Here is a 25,316-nt window from a genome sequence, read left to right as displayed (position 1 = left end):
TAACATATTGGGGTGGGTCACTTGAATGCCACACTCTGTCAGGGAGGATTATTATGACTCTTAACCACCAGGTAGCTTGGAATCCAAAGTTATTCCACTGAAGGAATATTAAACGATAAGTATAAAGGAATATTAAATGATAACTATAAACCTCTGTACCCTGAACACACTAGTGACCTTTCTGTTTGACAGAAATCCTATAGTCCTAGAGGGTTCAGTGGATTGCTTATGCAACCAAGAGGTTGTAGGAAGGCTCTTTACTCTCTCAAAGTGCGGAATTGAGAAATTCGAATTTCATAAACTTATGTAGTCAAGTTTGGCTAAAGAATAGTAACAGACTCAAGGATAAGGCACCATATTTGCACTCTTAATTGACTTAGAACCTGGTTGACAAAAGAAATTGAAAGATAGCAGAGCAGAATATCCGGAGAAGAAAGGGCCTGAATATTTCAGAGGTCTTATTTTCCATTCTCCCGCAAGATCCCTAAGAGAAGCAAAAAGGGAAATTAGGTCAGTATCACAAATTCACCATTGGAAAAGTAAACAACTTAATAAAACTACAAAATATAAAAGGAAATCATTATCTTTTTGACAAGTTTGAAGGAAAACTTCATTAGAAAAGGGCAGCTAGAATCAAGAAGCTAAGAAATCAAATTTTCTTGTGTTTTTTGCTTCATCACGCCTTGAGATTGGATGTGTATTAGTCACAAGCTAGTGGACGGGTTGGTGAAGGAGTTTGAGTTTGGGCTCATGCAACTTGAGATTACTAGCGCTGTTATGTGGCATTTCAGAGTGTTACTCGATTGCTTAGGCAATTTTAGGGCGTAGTGTTTAGTTCTGGTTTCGAATTTTGCTGAAGATCCCCTATTCTTCTTGACCTTGAATGAAGTAATGGTAAGAGAACTTGTTGAAGTCTGGAGATTTCTGGAGAATCAGATTATGTTTAAAGAGGTCAAATCAAAGGCTGACGTTTCATTTGAAATGGTGAAACTAAAGGCTAGGATAGCTCTGGCTATGGTGAAATCCATTGGGAATGGATCAAATGAAATTCAGTTAAGCCTTTGCTTTTTGGGCTTATTATGCTTCTCATTCGCTGTGCTATTATTGTGCCTAGTGAAGATCTAGGTGCCATCTCGGTGATTGAGGTTTTTGTGTATCCTGATTTTATTAATTGCTCTGAATGCCATCCAGAATGGTTTATTGGTGCCTCATTTTGTACTCTGTTTGTATTTTCTTATTTTTTTTTTAATTTAAAAAGAAAGCTACCTTGGATTTCATTGAGTTCTTTATGACTTATTTTGAAATATTTGGGTTTCATTTTCTTACCCTCAACTGATTTCGGTCACTATCCTAGGCTTCTACTTCTCCTAATTTCAGTCTCCTAGTGCTTGTGTTGCCATTTGTTTATCCACTATATGAAGAAAAACAGTGAACTTTTGAGACCAATAACACATCTTACTTGACTAGTTCTGTTTCTTCCAAGTATTTCACTTTTTCGGGATCCAGCATCCATGGAGGCCATATGGAAGACCATAGGGGAGTCTTGTTCGGGCAACTTCACTGAAGGTGGTCGCATCCAACACGAGTGCATATCCACCACCGTCTTTCTCGCTGATTAGGGAGATCAACACACCTATAGCCAAATCCACCAAAAAAATACTAAGTCAACCTCATACAGGTAGGTCCAGAAAGGTAATTGCAAATGCAAGTGCACACACACAATGAACATATGTACACACTTGCCACATACAAATACATCTATGCCTAATTGTGTATTTTTTTACATGTTTATGCAATAATGCAATACTACATATATGCAAATATTGCTCATAACATACATATAATTCCATGCACTATGGTATTAAGGTAAGCTAGGCCATCATGCGGAGTTTTTATATGGAATATCTCTAGCATGAAGTTTTGTAATGTAGTCTTGCCTTGTGGAGTTCCATTGTTTTTGAAAAGAACATGCTTATCAAATGCATTCTGGAATAATTCCGTTTATCCATTGGTCTCTAACTTTGGAAAAGAACCCCAGGAGCTTATGCTTCTTTCCATAGTTCCTTTAGGTTTTAAAGTTCCTATGATCCTTATTTTTGGTGCCCCTAGTCTCCTGATAGCATAGAGTAGTTTACTGCAGTGGTCTTTGTAGTGTATATGGCACCTATATAATAATTCCCTGTTGTTGTTTATAATAGGATTAGAAGCCAAGATGACTTTGATCTCTCTCACAATTCTTTTCAAGGACCTGAAGTGACAATTTTCGTCTGTGTGTGTGGGTGTGGTGTGAGAGCGTGTACATGTGTGTTCATGTGCTTGCACCCATGCGCAGGTGTGCATGCGTGCCCTAGTAAAAGTAGATCCTTGAGAAGTTAAATGCGGTTGAACAACTGACCATCATCTTCTGCTATGGCACCTGGCCTTTGTACAAAGAAGGGCTCTGAGGGTACAGCACCATCATCATGCCAATTCGTTGCAGTCTTTTTCTCCAGATCAATCTGTGGTAGAAAGCCAAACCCAGTCAAACAATAATAATTCTTTGAAACTTTAAACCCATGACACAAATCATGCATGTCATAACCACATGTCAACGTTTGGAATTGGGCCACACGTGAGAATTGTATAAAAGTTTTATCCGTAGCTGATCCAAATGTGATCCAAAATTTTGTCATAGCGGACCAAAGTTCACCTTTGATGCAAACCATTGGTTTGACATAACTTGCATTTTGAATTTTGATTGATTTGCTATTAAAAAGAAACATGTATTGAAAGTTGTAAAGGGATACAGGGATGAGGAGTGGGTCTAGAATGATGGTTGTCATAGAGAGCTATCCCCTGGATTTCTTTGGTCGGTCGACCTCCCTTATTGCACAAACTGCTTTGCAATACATGGGTTGGCACAAGAGATACGAGGACCTTCAAAAGAAATTCCCTGAGAAGTTTCTTTTCTTCTTTTTTTTGAAAATGATAATTTCCGAACAAGTGCCTTGAGAAACTTTGGAGGGCCTCCCTACCATGACATGGTTGATCTAGTGAGCAAGGAATCGGAGGGCAAACGAGAACCAAAACTAATCCATCCAAGCACTAAAGAGAGATTCCATGGAAAAGTGAAGTCGTTTTTAAACTCTAGTGGGAGATTCATAGTTTGAGAGGCCAATGCTAGCTGTTCATTCCCTTGCCTTGACTAGGAAACTTCCACTTCTAACTGGATTCCATAACAAACTCCAATAAGATTTAGAATTCCCTTTTAGAAACTATTCATCAGCATGATCATCATCAAAGCCTGTTACAAATATTTGGGGTTAGCTACACGAATCTTGTTCCGCCATTCTACTCTATTAAGGGCCATATCCTCAGTCACGGCCGGTACTACACGTTGCTTATAGGGAATGCCCTAGCATGAGTATATAATATAGGTTCATAATTCATGAAAAGGTGTGGTAAAATTTTGTGCTAGCTGTTTACCTAACACAAACCTCCTCCCTTATCCGGGCTTGGGACTGGCTTTGAACTGGCCATGGTGGAGTTTTTAGAACCTCTTATTAAACATAAAACATTTTCTAATCACCAAAAGATTTTTCGAAATATTTTCTAACAAACTTGCTTTCCTATCATTATTGGCTTCTAAAAAAACTGGGAGACCTTATAGTGCTTCGTGCACCTCCTTGGACACATAAAGTGCCCCACGCTCCATCCGTTGACCTTTTGACTATAACATGGCACCCTAAGCCAGTGGGGACCATGTTGATGAAATAGTCAGAGCCGTGTGGTCCATATGGACACAAAACAATGTCCCAAAGTGAGCCATATGCGTGTGTCTAGCAAAATTTTAAAAATTGGTGATCCAGATCAGAACTGGTCGATTCGGATAGGGTATCGGTCAGATTGATCCGAATCCCTTAAAATATTGAGAATCAGCCAGTTCCCCTATGAACTAGTGGGTTCTAGTCACTAACCAGCTAGTATCGGCCGGTTCGCTGTCAGAGAACCAGCCCCATTTATTTTTTTAATCATTTTAATTTCTAGTTTGTTAGAATGGATTGCAATCCGCTGAACCGGAATGGAAATCCAGAGGGGCGATTTTGCTTTTTAATACATTTTTTAAAACCTTGGTGTATAGTATGCTCTATATTGGTTCTTATATAACAAAAAAATAATGCTAATAAGAATCCCCTTGATCTAAAACAATAATTTATTCCAAAACTATACTTTGTTTAAATACAAAATTCACCACATAATATTTTAGTGGTTAAATTTAGAAAATAAAAATATTTATTTTGCTCGAAAAATATTTAAAAACTCCAGACAGAATTCAACATTGGCATAACATAACTCCAAGGTCACACAAATCTGAGGCAACCAGAAGTACACATGCTGCATAGAATTTCCAGTGCTAAGGCTTTCAGGCGCTAGTCCTCACAAGCCCCTAAAAATCATTACGGACTCACAGTAGCCTTTTTCATCTCTTGGAGTACTAGGCAACGTCCACCCTAGCTGTAACATGCCTTGATAGGGTTACAGTGGGCCGCCTTCAATGGTGCACATCATGGGACCAAACAAAACCATCCCAGGATGTGGGTTCCCTCATCTAGTAAAGGTCTTATCGCACGGCTGAGAGTGATGGACCCCATCATGTCCTGATAGAGCTCTCATTGCCTGCTCTATTTAACCTAGTGCACACTCCCACTCAAAAGTAATTCATGAACATAAAACATGTGATATATACATGGGGAGAAGGCAAGATAACTTTGATGAATAACCAATTATACAAGCATTTAAAGGCCATTAACCCCAAGTTCCCTTTTGCGTTGCACCATATGAGTCATAATAGAGTTCCCAGGATTTTACCCTTCTTGGCCAACAAGCAAAGCCGCAATGAGTAGCGCAATGTCAAAGTCCCCATAGTCGGGGAGCGAGTAAAGGTTTGGTAGACCTCTTTCAAGGTCGAAGCATGGGCTGGATAGAATATGTAGAAAGTTGGAGCTACTTGAGTATAATTTGAAGGAATGGAATAAGGTGTCATTTGACAATCTCCACTCCTACATAAATGTTTTATTAAACGAGACAAACGACTCTGGTATACTAGAGAAAATATAACCATAGAATGAATGCCAAAGCTGCCCGTTAAGATTGCTTGAAGCTAGCAGAAAGCTTTTGGCATGACAGATAAAGATTCAGACGACTGAGGCAAGGGCATCAGGACAAGAGTTTTCCATGGAGTAGCCAATTATCATGAAAGAGGCAATTCTATAGACAGGATTTCCATTTCCAGTTGATACTATTATGGGTATGAACGGTTTGAATCAACATTAGTGGAGCATTTCAGAAAGTATGCAAAGCAGAAGAAAGTCTTTGTTGTAATATGGAAGATATCCCTTTCAGCGAACTGATTCCAGCAAGCATTGTTTGGCTTGAAATGCCATTCAAATATGAAGACATTAGTCACACGGTGTTTCAAATAAGACATATAGAGTGCTGGGGTCGGATGGCTACCCTTTCTAAGAGATTTGGGAACTATTGAAAGAAGGTATCATTCAAATTGTTCTGAGAATGTTTGGAATAGGCTGTATAAATAGCAGAATGAACTCATCTCTCTGTAGCCCTGGTTTCAAAAAAGAAGAGATCATCAAAGACATCAAAGATCTATCAGAACCAATCAGTCTTTTGGGTAGTGTATACAAAATCCTTACAAAGGTGTTGTTGACAAGACTTTATGAGGTTCTAACTCAGGTAATTTCATTACCCCAAGCTGCTTTTGTCAAGGAGAGACAGATCATGGATAGTGCATGGTGGCTTATGAGTGCATCTATTGATGTAACTTAGAAAAAGCATAGGATAGTATTTGATTGGAGGGACCTAAATGAAATTATGACGCTAATGGGGTTCGGGGAAAGATGGAGAAATGATTGCCTTTCCAGTGCTTGCTTCTCTATTCTCATCAATGGGGCACCAAGAGGCTTATTCCCCCAGCCCAAGACTGAGGCAGGGGCCCTTCCTTTCAGCCTTCCTCTTTTCAATTGTGTCTGTAGTCTTTAGCAGTATGTTAGAAGGAGCCTGTGAAGCAGGTCATTCAAGGTTGCTCCTAGAGGGCCTATACTATCGCCCTTACGATGTGTGGATGACACTTCAGTATTTTGATGCAAGTGGAGCAGATGGAAATTTGTTTGATTGTTTCTAAGATGCCATGTAGTTGTTTGAGGGAGATGAAAATGTCATAGACCAGATGGACTTTGTTATAACACAATAAAGAGTAGAGATGCTAGCTAAATGTTGGGGCTCTGGTGCAGATTTGACTTCCACTCTAATAGTTAGGGCTATCATTCTGTCATGGGAAAGAAACAAAGTCTATTTGGTGCAGAGTCTTGGAAAAATTTCAAGAAGCTGGCAGCTTGGAAAATTGGATTCCTATTAATTGGTGGGAGGATAAGAATAGTCAAGTCCACTCTATCCTTTTCGCAATTTATTTCATTTTCCCATATTCAATTCCATCTTCATTGGCAAATGAGATAGAGAAATTGATGAGGGATTTACGGGCTTAGCTGAGAGGAACAAGGCCCATCAAATAAGTCAGGACAAAGCCTGTAGGCCTTAATGTAAAGGAGGATTGGACCTTCGAAAATCAGAGAAACTACAATGCTTCTGCTAACAAAATTGTGGAGGCTATGGCCTCAGAAAGACCATTATGGAAATAAATTGTCTAATTCAAATGTGGGAAAAATGAAGGCGAATAGTCAATAGAGGAACATTATAGCATAGGAAGTTTCCCAGTAATATGGAAGGGGACTAATAGTTGCTGGCCTGATTCACTCTGACAGTGAGGGTGCAGGGTAATGGAAGGGGACTGATAGTTGCTGGCCGGAGTCACTCTGACGGTGAGGGTGCAGGTTGTAAATTGAAGGTGGACTACGACTAGATCTTGGACAGACCTATGGTTTGGATGAACCACTTGATGGCCAATATCGTAAATTATTTATGTTGGTAGTGCACGTTGAGATCACTTTGGCAGGAGCAGTAGAAGGGCAAGGGCATCAAACATTTTGGAACCCAAGATTAAGGTGTGTTACAGGATGGTGAGGTGCTGCTCCTTACTAATGTGTTGCTTTACGTCAATTATTTTACAGGTATGGAGGAAGGACTGATTGGTTTGCACACAGGATGGCAAAGGTGATTTTCAGTTAAATGATGTAAAACACCTCGACTCAAGAGAGGACTAGGATTTGTCATAGGAAGGATTTGGGCAACATCTTGTCTCCCCAAAACATTAGCATTTGAGCTGGTCATTCTACAACAGATCTAACGTGGACAATTCAAGGCAACGTGGTTCAGTCATACCAAAGTGTATGCTATGTAGGAAATATGCCAAAACAGCATCCTGTTTTTTCTTGCACTGCCACATTGCGAATCAAATTTGGTCTTTTGCTTCAATTTTTTTTTGATCTAATATGTCTGGCTACACCCAGCATCTATAGGAGTTCTGTTGACACAATTTTCACTCCTCCCACTGAAGTTGGGTACCTTTTTTCTTCTTTTTCCTGTAGATTCTTCTGAAATGTAGAATGTAGTCAGTTGAAATGTCTAGTCCAGAGCCATACTTAAAGAGTCTAATTATACAGAAACTCAGTTTTTGGAAAGGAAGAAGACTTGTATTTATACATGAATTTTGATTAATGAAATAGAGGTACCAATAAATAAAAATTGTAATTCATTTCGACAATGTGCAACTTTCAAGTATTCTCTTTCTATAATGGGCGAATAGCATATTTGAGATGTTATAATTCTTGTAAATTGATATGACAACTAGATTTGGATGAGGTGTAACTGTGATTCCTGTTGATAGACCAAAATGTCAAACAAGTTTAAAGGAAATTTAAAGAGCGGACCAAATTTGAAGAATACCCAACAATTAAAAGAAAAAGACATTTATTGTACATATTTTGCTGAGATTAGTTGAAATTTGAATACAAAAAATTAACTGTTGCGTTATGGAAGCTTATTACCTTTGTGAGAGTGTTTGGGAAGTTGCATGGACGTTGGGCACCGCATGAATAGAGATATCTGTATTTCTTCCCTCTATAAGCAGGATTGATGCTGCACATATCCATTCCTCTTCCATGTTCATCTGGGTCTACGGCTGACTCCAGGGTTCCCTTTGGGCTCCCATCTAATGGAACTCTAAATCTCCCTACCCTGCATGTTATAATATTAGTCTGAATTTTCTCTCTCTGTCTCTGTCTTTCTCTCTCTCTCTCTCTCTCACACACTCTCACTCATTGAAGTGCTTTTTACCACAACTAGTATTTGATTTCATAAAGAAGGGAGAAACATGAAAATTTCATATCACCTAGTGATTTCAAACTTCTGAATTGTACTAAATGTACTACGATTATCACATGGGTACTAATTTTTATGGCTATCTAGTACCCTAAGTTGTCCATTCTACAAACAGGGGACATGCATTCTTGAAGCCTTGATCAGATACAGTTTACTTTTTCTTGTTCTCTCTTTTCATTGTATTTTAGCATGTTTGGCATTGAACAATTGCACAAAAATTATAAAACTAGAGAAGATCTCTCAAAAATTTTCAGAGAAAAAAATAGATAGATGTCATTATGTGTGCTGTGGATGAAGAAATTTGGATGTCATGTACCTAGCATTAGGCAACACATCCTGGCCAATATACTTTCTGAGGGATTGCAGCTCGAGTATGTGGAGTATGGTGGTGTCTGCATTGTGCTCACAACAATCGACTATGACAGAGAGGCGCCCATCCTCATCGCGATCCTCATAAGCATTTATGTAGTGGAATGTTATGTATAATGGCACCTCCACACTTGCTACCTGCAATTTTACCAGTATTAAGGTCTAATTGCTTGAAAGTTATAAGGGAACTACTTAGCAGCAAAAAAGACAATACCTCCACCTTTTTCTGTTTCTTTTTTTTTTTTTTTTTTTTTTTTTTTTTTTTTTTTTTGCTTTTTTTTTTTTCCTTTTTTTTTTGGCTTTTTTTTTTTTATCTTTATTTTTCTACATTAATTGAAAAACATGACAGGTATTCCTCTCTAGCAAAGGAATTATGGATTCTGGTGGTTAGCATTTAACTATGAACATGTCAACAAAACTGGAGTTAAGAGAGAAAGAATATAAGGGAAAGAAACTAATGAAATTGCAAAACTAAGAACACAGAGAATGAGAAGCTATTCATTTTCTTGTTATCATCGTGGCAAAAGCACGCAAGTATTCCTCCCTCTAAAAGAAAAAAGATATTTCTATATATTAAAAAAGTGTTTATTTGTATTTTCATAGAATTTTAACTGTGTTGAGAATGGGGAATTAAGAGTGGGCGAACCCATCTCCTAATTGTAAAAAAGCAAAATAAAAGAAAAAGTTCATATAAGTGGGAAGCTCTAAACAATCAAATTAGGGCGCACTTCAAAAATTTTAGTAGAAGATGTTGGTTTGATACCTCTTCAAATTAATCATCTTGACCACAAGATGCATGAAGGTGAGAAAAAAATGGATTTCAAGTAGATCTTTTCGATCTACACTATTTTTGAAGCTTTAAATTTTATAATTAGTGATGAAAATGTATTTTAAGGCTATCACAAAGATTTTCAGTATTGAAACCATATTTCTCAAAACTATTTGAAAATGCGCTTTACTCCGATTATTTAGAGCCTTGGCTCTATACAAATTGCACCCATAATAAAAATAATTATAAATGGTGAGAAACTTAACGCTACGCAGATCCTTTCAAAATTGTGTACGTGTAAGAGAGAATCACGTACAACTTTCCCGCTCCTCTTGCACATGATGTGCATGTAGCCCTTCGACTCGGGGAGCCATTCGAACTTGTAATGCTGTGTAAACTCGGCCTTTAACAAGTTGCTTGTGCAGTACCTCAGAGGCATCTCCGGCACCACTACATAATTATCCGTCACTGGAAAGCTATGCACCCATCCCGGCGCCGGACCCCCTTTACAATCCACCCTCCCAATAACGTCCCTCTTATTTGAACCCGGAGCCATCTTCAGCACCCTATACCCAGGCTTAAACAAATCTGGCATCAAAGTTATCATTTCGTTATCAGTTACAATAGGATGTGCAGCATGGACTAGGCCACCGAGCCCATCGGAAAATTCGAATTTTCCGATAGTCTCGAGGGTGTCAGGGTCTATCTCCACTACGCCCGCCACAGTTTCTGTTATACATAGTACTCGACCATCGTTGAGCCTAAAAACACCAGCATTGGAGTTGTCAGTGAGGGTGAGAGAAGTGCCGGTTAAGAGGCCAGCTAGCTCGCCAATTTGAGAGAGGAAGTTGGAATCGCTCAGCACTTCAGAGAATTCACGGTAGTATGGGCGCCCTTTTTCTTTCGCTGCCTTGTATGCATTGGACTCGACTTGGCGGTGGCTTGCGATGAGGCGGCCGTTGTCGAAGTGGAGGCGGATGACTGTTGCATAACCGTCAAATAGGTGTTGGCAAGTGTACTTGCCAATGTGGAACAAACCGGGGCCATTTCTCAGGTATGTCCCATTCTGCATACAAATGAGAGCTTTTCAATGAGAGATCAAAAATTATTATTTTCAATGAATCGATCATCTCAGCTTTAACATTATGGTTGCGTAAAAACAATTATGATTTCAAAATATAAAAATAGTGTATATTGCAAAAAATTATCGATACCATCTATTTCTGCCTTAAAATAAGTATTCACATATATGCAAGATCTATATGATTTTTTGAGTTTCAAATTTTATTATCGGTGTTGGAAATTAGTTTTAGAGCCGTCATGAAGATTTTTTATGCTGAAAGTGTTTTCCGAACGAAGATTTGAGGTGAGGCTTTATTTTATTTTTATAAACCCTAGTCCCTATAGAAACTTAATCCTACTAATAATATTATTATAAAGGTGAACTTGTTTGATCAATGGATTATACGATGATAACTAAATGTGATGATTGTGACCTTGTTATATGTTACGTTTCACATCATAGTGACTGTGACTTTCTTGTACCAAACATATCGCTCATGGTTGGGCTACACTCTTTCTTTTGGGTAAGTAAGGTGTGTATGAAGTCACTTCAATAACGTGCAAAATAAGTGCCTTCTATTTTGATGTACGTGCTAAAGTATTTATCAAGAATAACTTTAATTTCATCAAATGAAACAAGAATTGATTTACAAGTATATTTCTTCCATGTACAAAAAATAAATATATATGAAGTAGACTCTAAAAACCTAAAAGTAAACTATTGTAATCATCGTATATTAGACTCTACGGGTATAGAACTATTGACAATCTTGATACATAGATGTATAAATGGTCATTAAATTTGACCTTTAAAAGTTATGGATACTCTCAAAATGAACTTTATAGACATTCAACTCCTAACGCTTTTAGTATCACATCTATAACCCAGTCGTTGTCTTTTTGTTTTTAATTTAAATTTTTTTTGGCAGAACTTGTTACTACAAGCTTACCCATCCAAAAAGCCTGAACAGTAGGTGCAACATACCTGCCTTCTATTTGAAGTAGAGGAATGGTATCCAACATTGTTGCCATCTATTCTAAAGGGAATCTTGAACATACGGGTGCATAGAGGGAAAAACACACTTTTTGGCATAAAAAATGGTTAGGTGAAAAAGACTTGAAGATAGAGTTCCCAGATGTTTTCATGAAATGCAATGACAAGGATGCCATCGTCGCAGACAAAATCTGTTTATGTTGCAGACTCACATCTGAAACTACACCAATTTTAACGATATTATCTTTTAGAAGAAGGTCAAAAAATTTTAGGAGATAATCATTGATGAAGAGTTTTCAGTCAAATCAGCCAATAGACACGTTTATCAAAGCCCAGCAAAATCTGAATCCTACCATTTCAAAGGCCACATGAGGCACATTATTTTGCTTGGTAGGGGTAAAATCCTAACAATAGAAGGGGCATGCTTATTAGTATGTCTTATGTCTAATGTGTAAGGAAGGAGAGTAGAATATTTGTTCTTATATTGTCGCTTTACTACAACTGTGTTCTTGGATATTACTGCAAATTGATATGCAATGGTTCAATCCAGGATCCGTTGCTAAGCTTTTTGAATAGTGGATGCCTTTCCTTGCTTGTAAGATAGGTAAGGATCTACGGAAAATGTTGGTCTTTGCTATACTTTAGGAAGTTTGGAAAGAGAGAAATTGTTGGACATTTGACGGAGTAATTGCAGGGGTTGAACTTGAGACCAATGTTGTCAGATTCGCTTAGGAGTCTTTTTCGGTTTATTGAGAAAAATGAAGCAATTCTGTGCTTCGGCTGATTGCAAGTTTTTCATCAAAATGAATGGAAGCCCAAGCTTTGTCTCACAATTCTTGATTGAGAGAGAGAAAGAGAGAGAGATCATACCAGCCATGTTGGAATTTCGCCTTCAACGGCCAATTCACCTGTCCAATGCTCTTTCGGTACGCTTTGCCAAGCCGAGAGCTTCTTTGTTGCCTCAGTTTTCATGGCCGGGATACTACTGACCTGAGAACCTCCCCCAACATCCTCTATGGAAACATTCATCACCGCTTTCTTCTTCGGAAAACACTCTTTAACAAACCCTTTTCCATGTCTAAATTGCAAAGCCTTACTGTATTTTACATTGAAAATCTCACTTATAGGAGCTCCAAGGGTTAAAGAAGCCATAGGAACAAGAGTTTCTTAACTATCAACAAGAAAGATAAAAATAACAAGGAACAAGAGATTGTTGCTTCACATGACCAAGAATTAGCTGGATTATATAGAGGAAAGACAGAGCAAGTTGGTTCATGGTGGAATCTTCCCAATCTATACCAGTCTATAAGAGACAAGAGTAGCTAGCAAATGGACTTATTAGAAAAAAAGGTTATTTCAGCTATTCACTCACTCAGGTAAAAACGTCTAACCTTGGAGTATTGTGAGGGCCCTATCAAAATAAGTAAAGCCTCACCCCAAAACTCATAGAAAATTGTAGTTTTGACTATTATAACATACAATTTAATGTGCGGTCTATTTCCCATATTTATCGTCGGTCCAACGTAGTGGTGGATACACTTTGCCAAAAAGAGTGCGGCTTATTATGGTGCTGTGATTTAGCTCATTAGACTGCCGAATTTTATTTCTCTTCCTTTACTCCATGATTTGGCACAAATGCCCTATTGTAATATTATAAAATAATGATTTGTAATTCTCTATCTCTATTAATGAAAAACAAATCGGCTTTTTCCCCAACTGAATAACCAAAAAAAAAAACTGTTTATTTTCGTTAACGACCCCCCCCTCGCCTCCCCCTCCAAACAAAAAAAAACAGTTCATTTTCAAGTGTTCACCGACGCGCAAATCTAAACCATATTTTGAGCTAGGAGTTTCATAATTGGTGGTGGAAATTGGTTTTAGAGCCACAATATAGATTTCCTCTGCCCGAAGTGACTTTACTTTTTTTTTATAAAGACTACGCCTTATAGAAATGGAAAAAGTTTATACAAGGTTGCAACCGTAAAATGTAATTAAAGATGCAACAAAAAAACCCATCGGAAAAGGTTGTTTTAATGTTCAAAAACCCCCTAATTGATCATATTGACATCGAGATGTATAAATATAGATCTACTTGATTTTTACTATTTTTGGAGTTTAAAATTTTATAATTAGATAGGAAAATAGACGTTTAGATAATCCTAAAAATTTTTTATAACGAAATTATCTTTTATAATAAAATTTGGAGGTAGATTTTAATTGGATTGTTTAAGGTTGCAACCTTATAGAAACCACACTTGCATCCTTTTTATTTATGTAATCTAGCGACTAATTTGAAAACAGAAAAACAAATCAAATAACATGTATGAAAACATTAGTTTCTTAAGATTGAACATAGACTTTCTAATTTTTTATCGTCAGGCATAATTGCTTAATGACTCAAAAATCATTTTTTTCTTCTTTTGAAAACAATCCTTCGACCATTTCAAAATGGATCCCAAAATATTGAAAAAAAATCTCTCTATGTCTTTTTTCTTTTTTGGATAATTCAGTGGGGATGTCGAGCTCCTACTTATTTTTTGAAATCATTAGTAGTTTTTTAATACATTAGATGAGGATGAAAGCTTAAACCTTTTATGAAAGAGTAAGTATACATAAAACAAAAAAAAGAAAAAAAAGAAGGGGGAATTATTCCCTTGAAGTAGAAAACTAGCGCTTAACGGTGGAATCTTAAACAATGTGATTCCATTTCGAGAGATGGTCAAATAAACAAATAACCTTCCTCGTACGACTTGAGGCAGGGGTGGCAATGGACCCTACCCTACCTGACGGGTCAGGGTCAAAATATTGGACCTGAATATTATATGGGAATATTTGGATCCTGTAGACACGATTTGGATCCGACCCGAATAGTGGTATTATTGAAATAATATTTAATATATAACACTCTTATACTACTCGGTTAATAATCAAATAGACATAACTATATAGTTTTAGTTATGATATTTAAATAAGGAAAAAGTTTATATAAGGTTGCAACTTTAAAATATAGAATTAAAGATGTACCTAAAAAATCCATCATAAAATATTGTTTGGATATTGGAAAACCCTCTAATTGATTATCTCAACATTGAGACGTAGGAATATGAAAAGAAAAAAGGATTTTGAGTCTGCGAAATAGTGTATCTTGCAACACATTATCTGGACCGTCCATTTTCAAGCTTTTCATGTATTTATTGATCTACATGATTTGAACAATTTTTAAAGTTCAAAATTTTATAATTAGAAATAAAAATATATTCTCAAGCCATCCTAAAAATTTTTGATATCAAAATTACATTTATGATAAAATTTAGAGGTGCGCCTAAATTGGATTGTTTAAGGTTATGTAAACCACACCTTTTAAATAAAGGTGTGGTTTCTATAAGGTTGCAACCTTAAATATTCGCGCGCCTCCAAATTTTATCATAACATGTAATTTTGGTGTAAAAAAGTATTAGGATACCTAAAAATCTATTTTTACCTCTAATTGTAAAATTTCAACCTCCAAAAATGGTTAAAACCAAATAGATCAATAAACATATGAAAATCTTGAAAATGGACGGTCTAGATAATGTTTTGGAAGATGCACTACTTCTAGGACTCAACATATTTTTTTCTTTTCATATTCATACATCTCGATATCGAGATGATCAATTAGAGGGTTTTTCAATATTAAAAAAAAATTTCCGATGGATTTTTGAGGTGCCTCTTTAATTCTACAATTTTAAGGTATAAACTTTCTCCTTTAAATCATGGGTGCGGTTTGTATTGAGTCTAGGCTCTAAACAATCAAATTAGGGCCTACCTTCAAATAGTGTTGAGAAATGTGGTTTTAATACTGGAAATCTTTGTTACAGCCTTAAAATATATTTTTATCTTTATTTATAAAGTTTAAAGCTTAGAAAATAGAGCAGATTGACACATCTATGAAAACTTGAAAATTGACGGTCCAAAATATGTTACAAAATACACTATTTATGAAACTTGAAATCTATTTTTTTCTCATGTCCATACATCTTGATGACGAGATGATTAATTTGAGGATATTCGGGCATAAAAAAAAAACAATCTCTTCTAGTGAAATTTTTGAGGTAGGCTCAAATTTGATTGTTTAGAACCTCGGCTCTATATAAACTTTTCCTTTAAATAATATATGAATATATTTAACATCAGGGAAAGTATAGAATGAGACCATTTACTTTTGGTTGTCACATTAATCTTGACCATTGGATATGAAATTGGGTGGCCGCAATTATTCCATTGACTAAGCTCAAACTTCAAAAGAAAGTTTATGGAACTTTATGACACATCCAAGCTATCAATTAGAGGTTTCTTCAATAGTAAAACAACTTTTTCCAATGGAATTTTGAGGTGCCTCTTTAATTCTACATTTTAAGGTATAAACTTTCTCCTTTAAATAATACATTAACATATTTAGGGTGCAGTTTGTATGGAGCCTAGGCTCTAAATAATCAAATTAGAGCCTACCTTCAAATAGTGGTTTCAATACTAAAAATCTTTGTGATAGCCTTAAAATATATTTTCATCTTTGTTTATAAAGTTTAATGCTTCAAAAATAGTGTAGATTGATAGATCTATGAAAACTTGAAAAATCTTGAAAATTGACGGTCCAAAAATGTGCTACAAAATACACTATTTTTAAAACTTGAAATCCATTTTTTTTCTGATGTCCATGCATCTTGTTGTCAAGATGATCAATTTGAGGATATTTGCGCATCAAAACAACCTCTTCTAGTGAAATTTTTTAGGTAAGCTAAAATTTGATTGTTTAGAACCTTGGCTCTATACAAACCTTTCCCATATATTTAACATAAGGGAAAGAGCCATACCAACGTTTGATCTTTGATCAAAAGAGCCACTCATCATTTGATCTTAGATCCGACATCTCAAATATTTTATTTTTAAATTTTTTTATACAAATTGTATGAATACGAAATTTGGTACGTGCCATCTTCTCATTGGGTACACCTATAAAAAATATTAAAAATAATTTTTGATAAAATATAATGACCAAAATACCCCTTGAAGCTTTCAGGGGTATTTTGCTCATTTTATTTTATTGAAAATACTTTTTTTTATATTTTTCGCTAACACAAGTTTAATATAGGAATGGACGCCTAAAATTTGGTGTCAAAATAATTTATAGAAAAAACATTAAAAATAAAATACTTCTATACTATAGGGGAAGCATAGAAAGAAATAAAGAAAGAAAGAAAGAAAGAGAAGGAGAGAAAGAAAAGGAAAGAAGAGAAAAGAAATCAGCCGATATTTTTGGAAAGAAATAGGAAATTATATAACTTGGTTGGCATTGCAAATGTATATATTCGTGCATAATTAAGAAAACTTGAGAACGCAAACTCCATTGGTCAATGGGTTGGATCGATTTGGGACTTGGCGGTACTGATATAATATTTTCAGATTTCGAAGAGAATTTTATATGATAGAGAATAACTTCAAAAATAAAATTTAAAAGATAAAAAATAATAACAAAATAGTTTACATAGAGCCGAGGCTCTAAACAATTAAATTAGAGCCCACCTCAAAATTTTTACTAAGAGAGGTTGTTTTGATATCCAAATATCTTCAAATTGATCATCTTGACATCAAAATGCGTAGACATGAGAAAAAATTAGGTTTCAAGTTTTGGAAATAGTGCATCTTGTAATGCATTTTTGAATCGTCAATTTTCAAGATTTTCAAGTTTTCATAGATCTGGTCGATCTACACTATTTTTAAAGCTTTTAAATTTTATAATTAAAGATGAAAATATATTTTAAGGCTATCTCAAAGATTTTAATTATTTAAACCACATTTCTCGACACTATTTGCAAGTGTGCTTTACTTTGATTATTTAGAGCCTTGGCTCTATACGAACCACACCCTTATAATAAAGATACAATTTAAATCAAGGGAAAATTGTTTCATGTGGGTTGGACCGAATTTCTACAATATGTACTCCCAAGGTATAAAGCATCAATCTTAAAGATCGATGTAACTAGGTAATCCATCTAAAAACAATTGAAACTAATGGTCCAAATGTTTTCTTAATAGAATTATTATTTCTAATTTTTAAAATTTATTTATTTATTCATATTCATGATCTCCATGTTAGAGATTACATGTTCTTAAAAATTAAGTCCCAAAATCCATCTCAAAAATAGATTTTTAAGAGTTGACTCATTTCTACATGGACTCATAGAAACTGGGTCCTAAATCAAGTTTCAAGTTTAGTTGAAACAATTTCTTAAAATCTGATATAGAACTTTTCCTTTTTCATGTAAGGTATGGAGGATAAATTTGCTAGGTGCGAAGGAGAAATTTGTGAGAATATTGTATTCTATTCATTGATGTAATTTATGTTACAATGGGGTGATTTATACATAAAGGAATGCATGTATATGCAGTATGCAGCTAGCAGTTGCTATATGCGTAAGGCTCTGTTTCTATACAATTTCAGTATACAGTTGTGCCCTTTGCCCATGTAAATATACAATTATTATATATATATTTGCCCTTATAGGTTTCTATGCATGAAAGGAATCATGTACAGTTTAGAAACAATTGCTAGAATTGATGTAGAGAATGGGATTTGGTAAACAAGTCCACAAGCTGAGCGACGGAGGGTACACAAGACAAAGAAATTGCACCTCTCAAATATTCTTGTTGTACGTAGTGATAATCAACTTCGATATGTTTGGTGCGTTCATGAAACTCAAGATTTTTTAAAATATAAATATCTCTCTTATTATTGCAATAAACTGGTGTGGGAGTGGGAATAGTAGCATCCACATATGCTAGCAAAAGCCAAACAATTTCAGTAGTAGTTTGTGCCATGACCCTTTATTCAGCTTTAGTGGTAGATTGGGCAAAACGTTACATGATACAAGAGAATCATATGGAAAAATGCAGAACCTTGTAGTGGATTTGTGATCTAAGTTTGTGTTTGCATAGGGCTCAAGCAAGGAAGAAGAAGAGAAGAATAAAGCTTAGTGAAGGGTATCCCTGATGTAACCAATGATGCATAAAATAAGAGTTAGATAAATAGATCGAACAGCACTAAAAAATTGACTAGCCACATGAACTGCATAAGTAATATCTGTGCATGAAATTGTTAGATATGTTAGTTTCCTAACTAGTTGTCTATAAAAGGTTGGATCATAAAGAGGTTCACCATATGTAGCACAAAATTCAACAGTCAATCAGATATGCGTATGAACTTTGTTTGTATCAGCCTTTAGTCATAGAGAGGTTCACCATATGTAGCCCAAAATTCAACAGTCAATTAGATATGCGTATGAACTTTGTTTGTATCAGCCTTTAGTCGAGCCTATAAAACAATCTCTAAGGCATATTTAAACTGGGAAAGATAGCTACAAGGGGAATAAGCGACTCCTAATCCTAGGAAATAGCACAAGAACCCCAAGTCTTTCATTTTGAATGTTTGATTGAGCTTTTGTTTAATGTTATGATCAGTGCCCATGTCATTATCATAAATGGTTATGTTATCTACATATAATAACAAGAGAGCCCGCCCTTTAGAAATTTAGACACAAAAAGGGTGGATCGTGGTGGCTCTATGAAAAATCAATAGAGATGATTTCATTGAGAAATTTATCAAACCAAGTAGGGGTGCATGTTTGAATCCATATAGGGCTCATCACAGTTTATACACCCTATTTTGAGAATTTGTAACTCTAGACGGTAAATTCATACACAGTTCCTTATCATGACTACCATTGAAAATTTTTTTTTTAACATCTAACTGATAGAGGGGTTATTGTTGGATGGAGGCAATTGAAATGAGTGTTTGAACAATAGTCATATAGGTTACTAGGGCAAAATGTTTTGCAAAGTCGATTCTATATTGCTGGTTGTAACTTTTTGCCACAAGATGAGCTTTATATCGTCCAATGTTGTCATCTGCTTTTGTTTTGATTTTATGTACCTACTGACATCCAATAGTTGACTTTCTTTTTTATTAAGAGGTACAAGGTCCCCAATCATGCATGTGATCAAGAGTATTTAACTCATCTACCATTGCCTATTTCCACAAGCCTGACTTGCAGCTTCTTTATAAGTCTGTGGTTCAGAATAAAAATGAACAAAAGCAAGAAAGGTTTGCTGCTAAGCTAAGAAGGTTTGATAGTTAGCAAAATAGGCAGGTAGAATAGAGAAACGAGTGCTTATAGGTGCCTAATCAAGATTGCCAGCATTAGTTGGTTGGGCTTCTTCCTGGTTTTCAAGTTCAGAGACAAAAGCGAAATGTTTGGAAGAGGTTGGAACATACTCAGAAAAGAGGATTAGAAAATATAGGACAGATGATGAGTTATCATATTTATTTTTTTAAAAAGAATGTGCTCAGAAAATCCAACCTAAAATCTTTTGGTCACAAGGTCATAGTATCTATATCCTTTTATAGTATTTAGAGACAACTTGTTTCTCTCAATTGAGGGTAACAAAACAAAACAAGTGCAGACACATGTAGAAGAAAATACAAAGTGTTAAGGACCGAGATTTTTCTGGCTTGAGGAGGTGCACTACAGTAAGAGACTGAAGAAGAAGAGAACGTGCACGACAGTAAGAAGGGAACGCATGTGGCAGTAAGGAGAGAACACACGCGGCAGTAAGAAGAGAAGCCACCATGCGCGACGAGGAGAGAGAAGGCCGCCGTGCGTGATGAGGAGAGAGAAGGCCACGTGCACCACAAGGAGACAGAAGGCCGCTATGCATGACGAGGAGAGAGAAGCCGCTGAGTGCGACAATGAGAGAATACTATCGTGCGCGATGAGGAGAGAGAAGGTCATCGTGCGTGATGAGGAGAGAGAAGCAGTTGTGTATGACGAGGAGAGAGAAGGCTGCCGTGTGCGACAAGGCGAGAGAAGGATATCGTGCGCCACACTGCCGAGCCCATGCATGCCCCTAGGTGCCACTTGTTTGTCTTGCATGCCACTTGTTCAACTGCACGACACTGTGAGTGCCACTTGGCAAATCCAAGCTGCCACCTCCCCCTCTTGGCCTACTTAAACCCTCTTCTTTAGTCCCCCAAGCCCTCGTTTTCTCTGTCTCCCACTCTTGAGACCTCCCTTTCTCAACACTTAGAAGTGCAACCCCTTGGAGCCTTTGTTGAAGAGCTTGGAACTTGACTGTGTGGGGGATTTTGGAACACATTAGAGCACATGTAAGTGGATCTAACACTCATGTTTCCACAGTTTTGATTAAAGTATGAAAATTAAGCAAAGTAGAAGAGTAATTTTTTATAGGAATATGGTTGCATGCTAGTGAAATTGTGTTGTTTGTGCACTGTTATTACAGAATTGTGGTTCTCATTGGCATGATGAATTTAGTACTGAAAAGAACTCTGATATTCATGAAAATTTGTGGAAGAGTACCCTTGTATGTCTATATTAAGTTGAAAAAGGTTTTGTGTTAATATCTATTCTAGTTTGGAAGTTATTGATTATTCTATAAGGTGTGCCAAAACTTTGTGTGAATTTCTAGGGATCCTATATGTTTTTGTAATGAACTTTTGACTAACTAAACTGTGTCCAAATGATTCAAACTACTATTAAATGAAAGATGGATGTATCCACTTCAAGTTTAGTTTTGAAACCATGTCAAAATTCCTCATAATTTGGAAGTTATGCCTCTGTTTGTATAGACATGTCACTGTTATAAGTTGCAGCAGCTTCCAGGACTGTTGCTCATTTTATACTGAATGTTTGATTGATCAAAAGATGTTTAAATGACTTTAAAATATGTTTAAATGAAAAATAGATGTGTCCACTTCAAGTTTAGTTATGAAACCATGTCGAAATTAGTTATAATTTGGAAGTTATGACTCTGTTTGTACAGACATGTCATTGTTATCAGTTGCAGCAGTTTTCAGGACTATTGTTTTTTTTGTACTGAATGTTTGACTGATCAAACGGTATCCAAATGACTTAAAAAAACTTTTAAATGAAATATGGATGCATCCAATTTAAGTTTAGGTTTGAAACCATGTTGAAATTCCACATAATTTGGAAGTTATGCCACTGTTTGTATAGACATGTCATTGTTATCAGTTGCAGCAGTTTCCAGGACTATTGCTCATTTTGTACTAAACTTTTGACTGAAAAAAACGTCAAACGGTGTCCAAATGACTACAAACTAATTTTAAATAAATATGGATGTGTTCACTTCAAGTTGAGTTTTGAAACCATGTCTAAATCCCTCATAATTTGAAAGTTATGCCTCTGTATGTATAGACATATAACTGTTATCAGTTGCAGCGGTTTCCAGAACTGTTGCTCATTTTGTACTAAACGTTTGATTGAACAATTGGAGTCCAAATGACTTCAAACCATTTTTAAATGAAGTATGGGCATGTCTACCTCAAGTTTAATTTTGGAACTATGTTGAAATTCTTGATGATGTGAGAATTATGCTCCTTTGTGCATGCATATGTCATTGTTGTGCATTGCAGAGGAATTCCAAAATTTTTATGTGTTTTATGAAAGACTGTTCGCTGACCAATATGTCTCTGATTATTGCTAAACCACTTCTAAATGAAAAGTAGATTAGTTATTTTCAAATTGGCTTTTGGGAAACATGACTAAAATCCCTATGGAATGGAAGTTAGGCTTAATTTTCTATGAGCCCTTCATACTAAACATCATGTTCTGTTATGAATTCTTGAATATGCATGCTTATGATATAGTGAATGCTCATGAACTCTTGAATAATTATAATGAGACGTACTTGGGCATGAGTGAATGCTTATGAGATATGCCTGTGCATAGTTGTGATCGGATATGATAAGATTACGATATGAACCACTACGTAATGGGACATCCATTGGTAGTGGGGATTTGATATGATAAGATTGTGATATGAACCACTACACAATGGGACATCCATTGATAATATGACATGAGATTCTGAGACTATTGAATAAGGCACTGCACAATGGGTCATCTGTTGGCAGTGCAATCTGTTATGATATAATAAGAAAGTTATGCCTACAGTTAAGATCTTCCCTAAATCCTCATGGTAGGAAGGGAGTTAGGATGTGAATGTGAATATCTGGGAGGGTTGTACCCCCCGGATCTATATGAGCACTACGCAACGGGTTACCCATTGGTAATGTAATGCCCTCTCACCTAAAAAGCATATGGAGAGGGTCGTGTCTTGTAAGGCTGCAACCTATCAAAAGCCCCAAAACGCGCTGGGGATTGTGTGTGTGTATGTGTGTGTGAAGACATTACAAAATTAGTCATCCATTTGTCATTGTGTTCCCTCTTGAGTTTGAGTAGAAGTCCCAAGTAACATGATTGGTTTGACTTATACTTCGAGAGTAGGCGATATTAGGATTGCCTGTATGCACTGTGTCTTGCTTGTATTATTAATCTGTTATTTTGATGAAAGGAAGTGATAGACTGTTAGCTCATGCAATGTATAATATTATGATATCTGATTTACACTTCTGCCACCACTACTAAATAATTTTGAAACATGACTCCCTGTTGTGACACTTGCATGAATTTTTGGGGATGGTTACGAATGACATTGTATAGGTAAGAATACATGATGTTTGATCCCCTTACTGAGCTTTATAGCTCATCTATTTGACTTTCTCTGTATAGATTAATAACCTACAGCTTTTGAGAGTGGGCGGCTGGGCACTCGTGGCTGACGGTTGAAGATCCAAGTTTGGCAAGAAAGGCCTTATCCTGATAGTTGGTGTATGTTGGCGGTGGCCATGTAGTTGCTTTGCTTAAAATATTGTATTTTGTGGTTGGGCATGTAGTGCCTTGAACATGATTGTAATTAAAATTTTGGAACCTGTATATATTTAAGTTGGTTTTATTTTGTCCAGTTCTTGTACCTCTGTGTATGTTTTTTGCTTTATTTCGTGGTTTGCTTTGGCTCCGCCTTCTAAAAAGCGTTGAGCGCACTCCCACCTGAGTGGCATTCGCTATCTCTGGTCGTGGTGCCGTATTCTGTTGCCCTCCGACAAATATGGTAGGGGTTAGAAGGCAGGGTCGTGACAGTTATGGTGTCAGAGCAGCCAGGATATGATTCTTGGCCTAAAGAGTCATAGAAATGTATCTAGAATGGTTTCTAGATGGGTTAGTAATTGGGTGTTCCTATATTGGGTTAAGATGATAAGGACTCGTTCCAACAATGCGAGTTGTAGTAATGAGAACATCGAGGCTCTTGGGGAATTCTTCAAGACTTTAGGGGCCATGACTCAGATGATGAAATACCATTTGCTGGCCCCGGCTACTCCTGCCCCAAATCAAGCTGATAGTAGTCTAACTGAGAGATTTTGGAGGCTTGCACCTCCGACGTTCTTGGGGCATGGGGGAGTAGAGAAAGCTGAGAGATGGAGGAGACAAGTGGAGAAGATATTTGATGTGTTACACTATTTCGATGAACAAAAAGGTTAGGATGAGGACTTTCATGCTAAAAGGGGATGCTGAACACTAGTGAAGCAATCTTGGGAGGAGTCAGGAATTGCGACTTGGAAGAATTTTCTAGAAGCTTTTAATGAGAAATATTTCCTTGACTCAGTCCGAGAGAGAAAAGAAGTAGAGTTAATTGAGTTGCAGCAAGGGAAATTATTAGTGGACCAGTATGCATCAAAATTTGCAGAGCTCTCCTGTTACGCATCACACATTATCAATACAGAGGCACGTAAGGTGAACAAGTTCGTGAGGAGCCTCCAGCCAGACATAAGAGGGAGAATAATATCAGCCAACCTCAAGACCTCCTTCCCCTTAGTGGACCTTGCTATGAAGATTAAGAGAGATTGTGAAGAGTTCCGGTTGAGGAAAGAAGGGAAAGTGGGGGCCGTGCCATCTGGAAATTTTAGGAGGACGACTCGACCACCTCCTAGGAGAGAGTTTGGGGGAAGGAACAATCAGGGCAATACAGAGATCCAAAATACCTTCCCTGGTGACGTGAGGGATAATCGGCGACTGACTTGCTCTTACTGTGGGTTGAGTAGCCATTCTGCAGCTGAGTGTTATAAGAAGGTGAAATCATGTTTTCGTTGTGGCAAGCCCGGCCACCTAATCAAGGACTGTCCAGTAAAAGGGCCAGAGAACCGACCAAGGACTCAAGGTCAGGTGTTTTCACTCATGAAACAGGAAGCCAAGGCGTTTACCTCTGTAATCCGAGGTACGCTCTCTGTCTATGGTATAGAAGCTAGAGTCTTGATTGACCCTAGATCTTCTCATTCTTTTGTTGCACCTCACTTTGCATACCACATAAATGTTAGACCTTCACTTCTTGACTAAATTACCAACTCGTGACTTGGAGCTTGCGGCTGTAGTTTTCGCCTTGAAAATATGGAGATATTACTTTTATGAGGCCCAGTTTAAGGTATTTACGAACCATAAGAGCCTCAAATACCTGTTTTCCCAAAAAGAGTTGAGGCAAATGAGATGGATTGATCTATTGAATGATTATGATTGTACCATCAATTACCACCCAGGAAAGACTAATGTGGTAGCAGATGCTCTAAGTAGGAAGCTCGTGACATCAATGGCCTACCTAATGGTTTGAGAGATGGGACTGTTAGAGGATGTAGTGGATTGGCACCCAAGTCTGCCCCTTGGTGATGGGATATGTATGACCGCTTGTACAAGGGTGGAGCCCCAACTCTTTCAACAGATCTGGATGGCACAAAAGAAGGATCCTCAGCTCATGAAAATTCTAGAATAAATAAATTGTGAAGGAAAGATGATTTCTCTGTAAATGATGATGAGTTGTTAAGATTCAGCG

The 25,316-nt window shown here is 36.7% G+C and overlaps 2 protein-coding genes across 2 annotated transcripts; one reads left to right on the top strand and one right to left on the bottom strand.

The window, feature by feature from the left end:
* Window positions 1-278: 278 nt before the first annotated feature.
* LOC18441191 (carotenoid cleavage dioxygenase 8 homolog B, chloroplastic) lies at window positions 279-12,919 on the bottom strand. The gene is made up of 7 exons (XM_006851311.4): window positions 12,396-12,919; window positions 9,786-10,535; window positions 8,648-8,838; window positions 7,998-8,187; window positions 2,396-2,498; window positions 1,460-1,633; window positions 279-484 (listed from the first exon to the last, which is right to left on the bottom strand). Exons 1-6 carry the CDS (start codon window positions 12,675-12,677, stop codon window positions 1,488-1,490), a joined length of 1,662 nt encoding a protein of 553 aa, XP_006851374.2. The 5' UTR covers window positions 12,678-12,919; the 3' UTR covers window positions 279-484; window positions 1,460-1,487.
* Window positions 12,920-23,641: 10,722 nt separating this feature from the next.
* LOC105421194 (uncharacterized) lies at window positions 23,642-24,829 on the top strand. The gene is made up of 2 exons (XM_011627623.1): window positions 23,642-23,972; window positions 24,102-24,829. Exons 1-2 carry the CDS (start codon window positions 23,642-23,644, stop codon window positions 24,827-24,829), a joined length of 1,059 nt encoding a protein of 352 aa, XP_011625925.1.
* Window positions 24,830-25,316: the final 487 nt, after the last annotated feature.

The sequence above is a fragment of the Amborella trichopoda genome, chromosome 7, assembly GCF_054954075.1.
Source record: "Amborella trichopoda isolate Santa Cruz 75 chromosome 7, AtrichopodaSantaCruz75HAP2 v2.0, whole genome shotgun sequence".
Taxonomy (NCBI): Eukaryota; Viridiplantae; Streptophyta; class Magnoliopsida; order Amborellales; family Amborellaceae; genus Amborella; species Amborella trichopoda.
This window is presented reverse-complemented; position numbering and strand designations above follow the sequence as displayed.

Excerpts from the sequence above, each read along its gene's own strand:
- LOC18441191 (XM_006851311.4), bottom strand. The coding sequence starts at position 12,677 with ATGGCTTCTTTAACCCTTGGAGCTCCTATAAGTGAGATTTTCAATGTA. Across the intron at positions 8,188-8,647 it reads GATGTGTTGCCTAATGCTAG|GGTAGGGAGATTTAGAGTTC; the intron begins GTACATGACATC and ends TATAACATGCAG. Across the intron at positions 2,499-7,997 it reads TCCCAAACACTCTCACAAAG|ATTGATCTGGAGAAAAAGAC; the intron begins GTAATAAGCTTC and ends TTTCTACCACAG.
- LOC105421194 (XM_011627623.1), top strand. The coding sequence starts at position 23,642 with ATGGTTTCTAGATGGGTTAGTAATTGGGTGTTCCTATATTGGGTTAAG. Across the intron at positions 23,973-24,101 it reads CTATTTCGATGAACAAAAAG|TCCGAGAGAGAAAAGAAGTA; the intron begins GTTAGGATGAGG and ends TCCTTGACTCAG.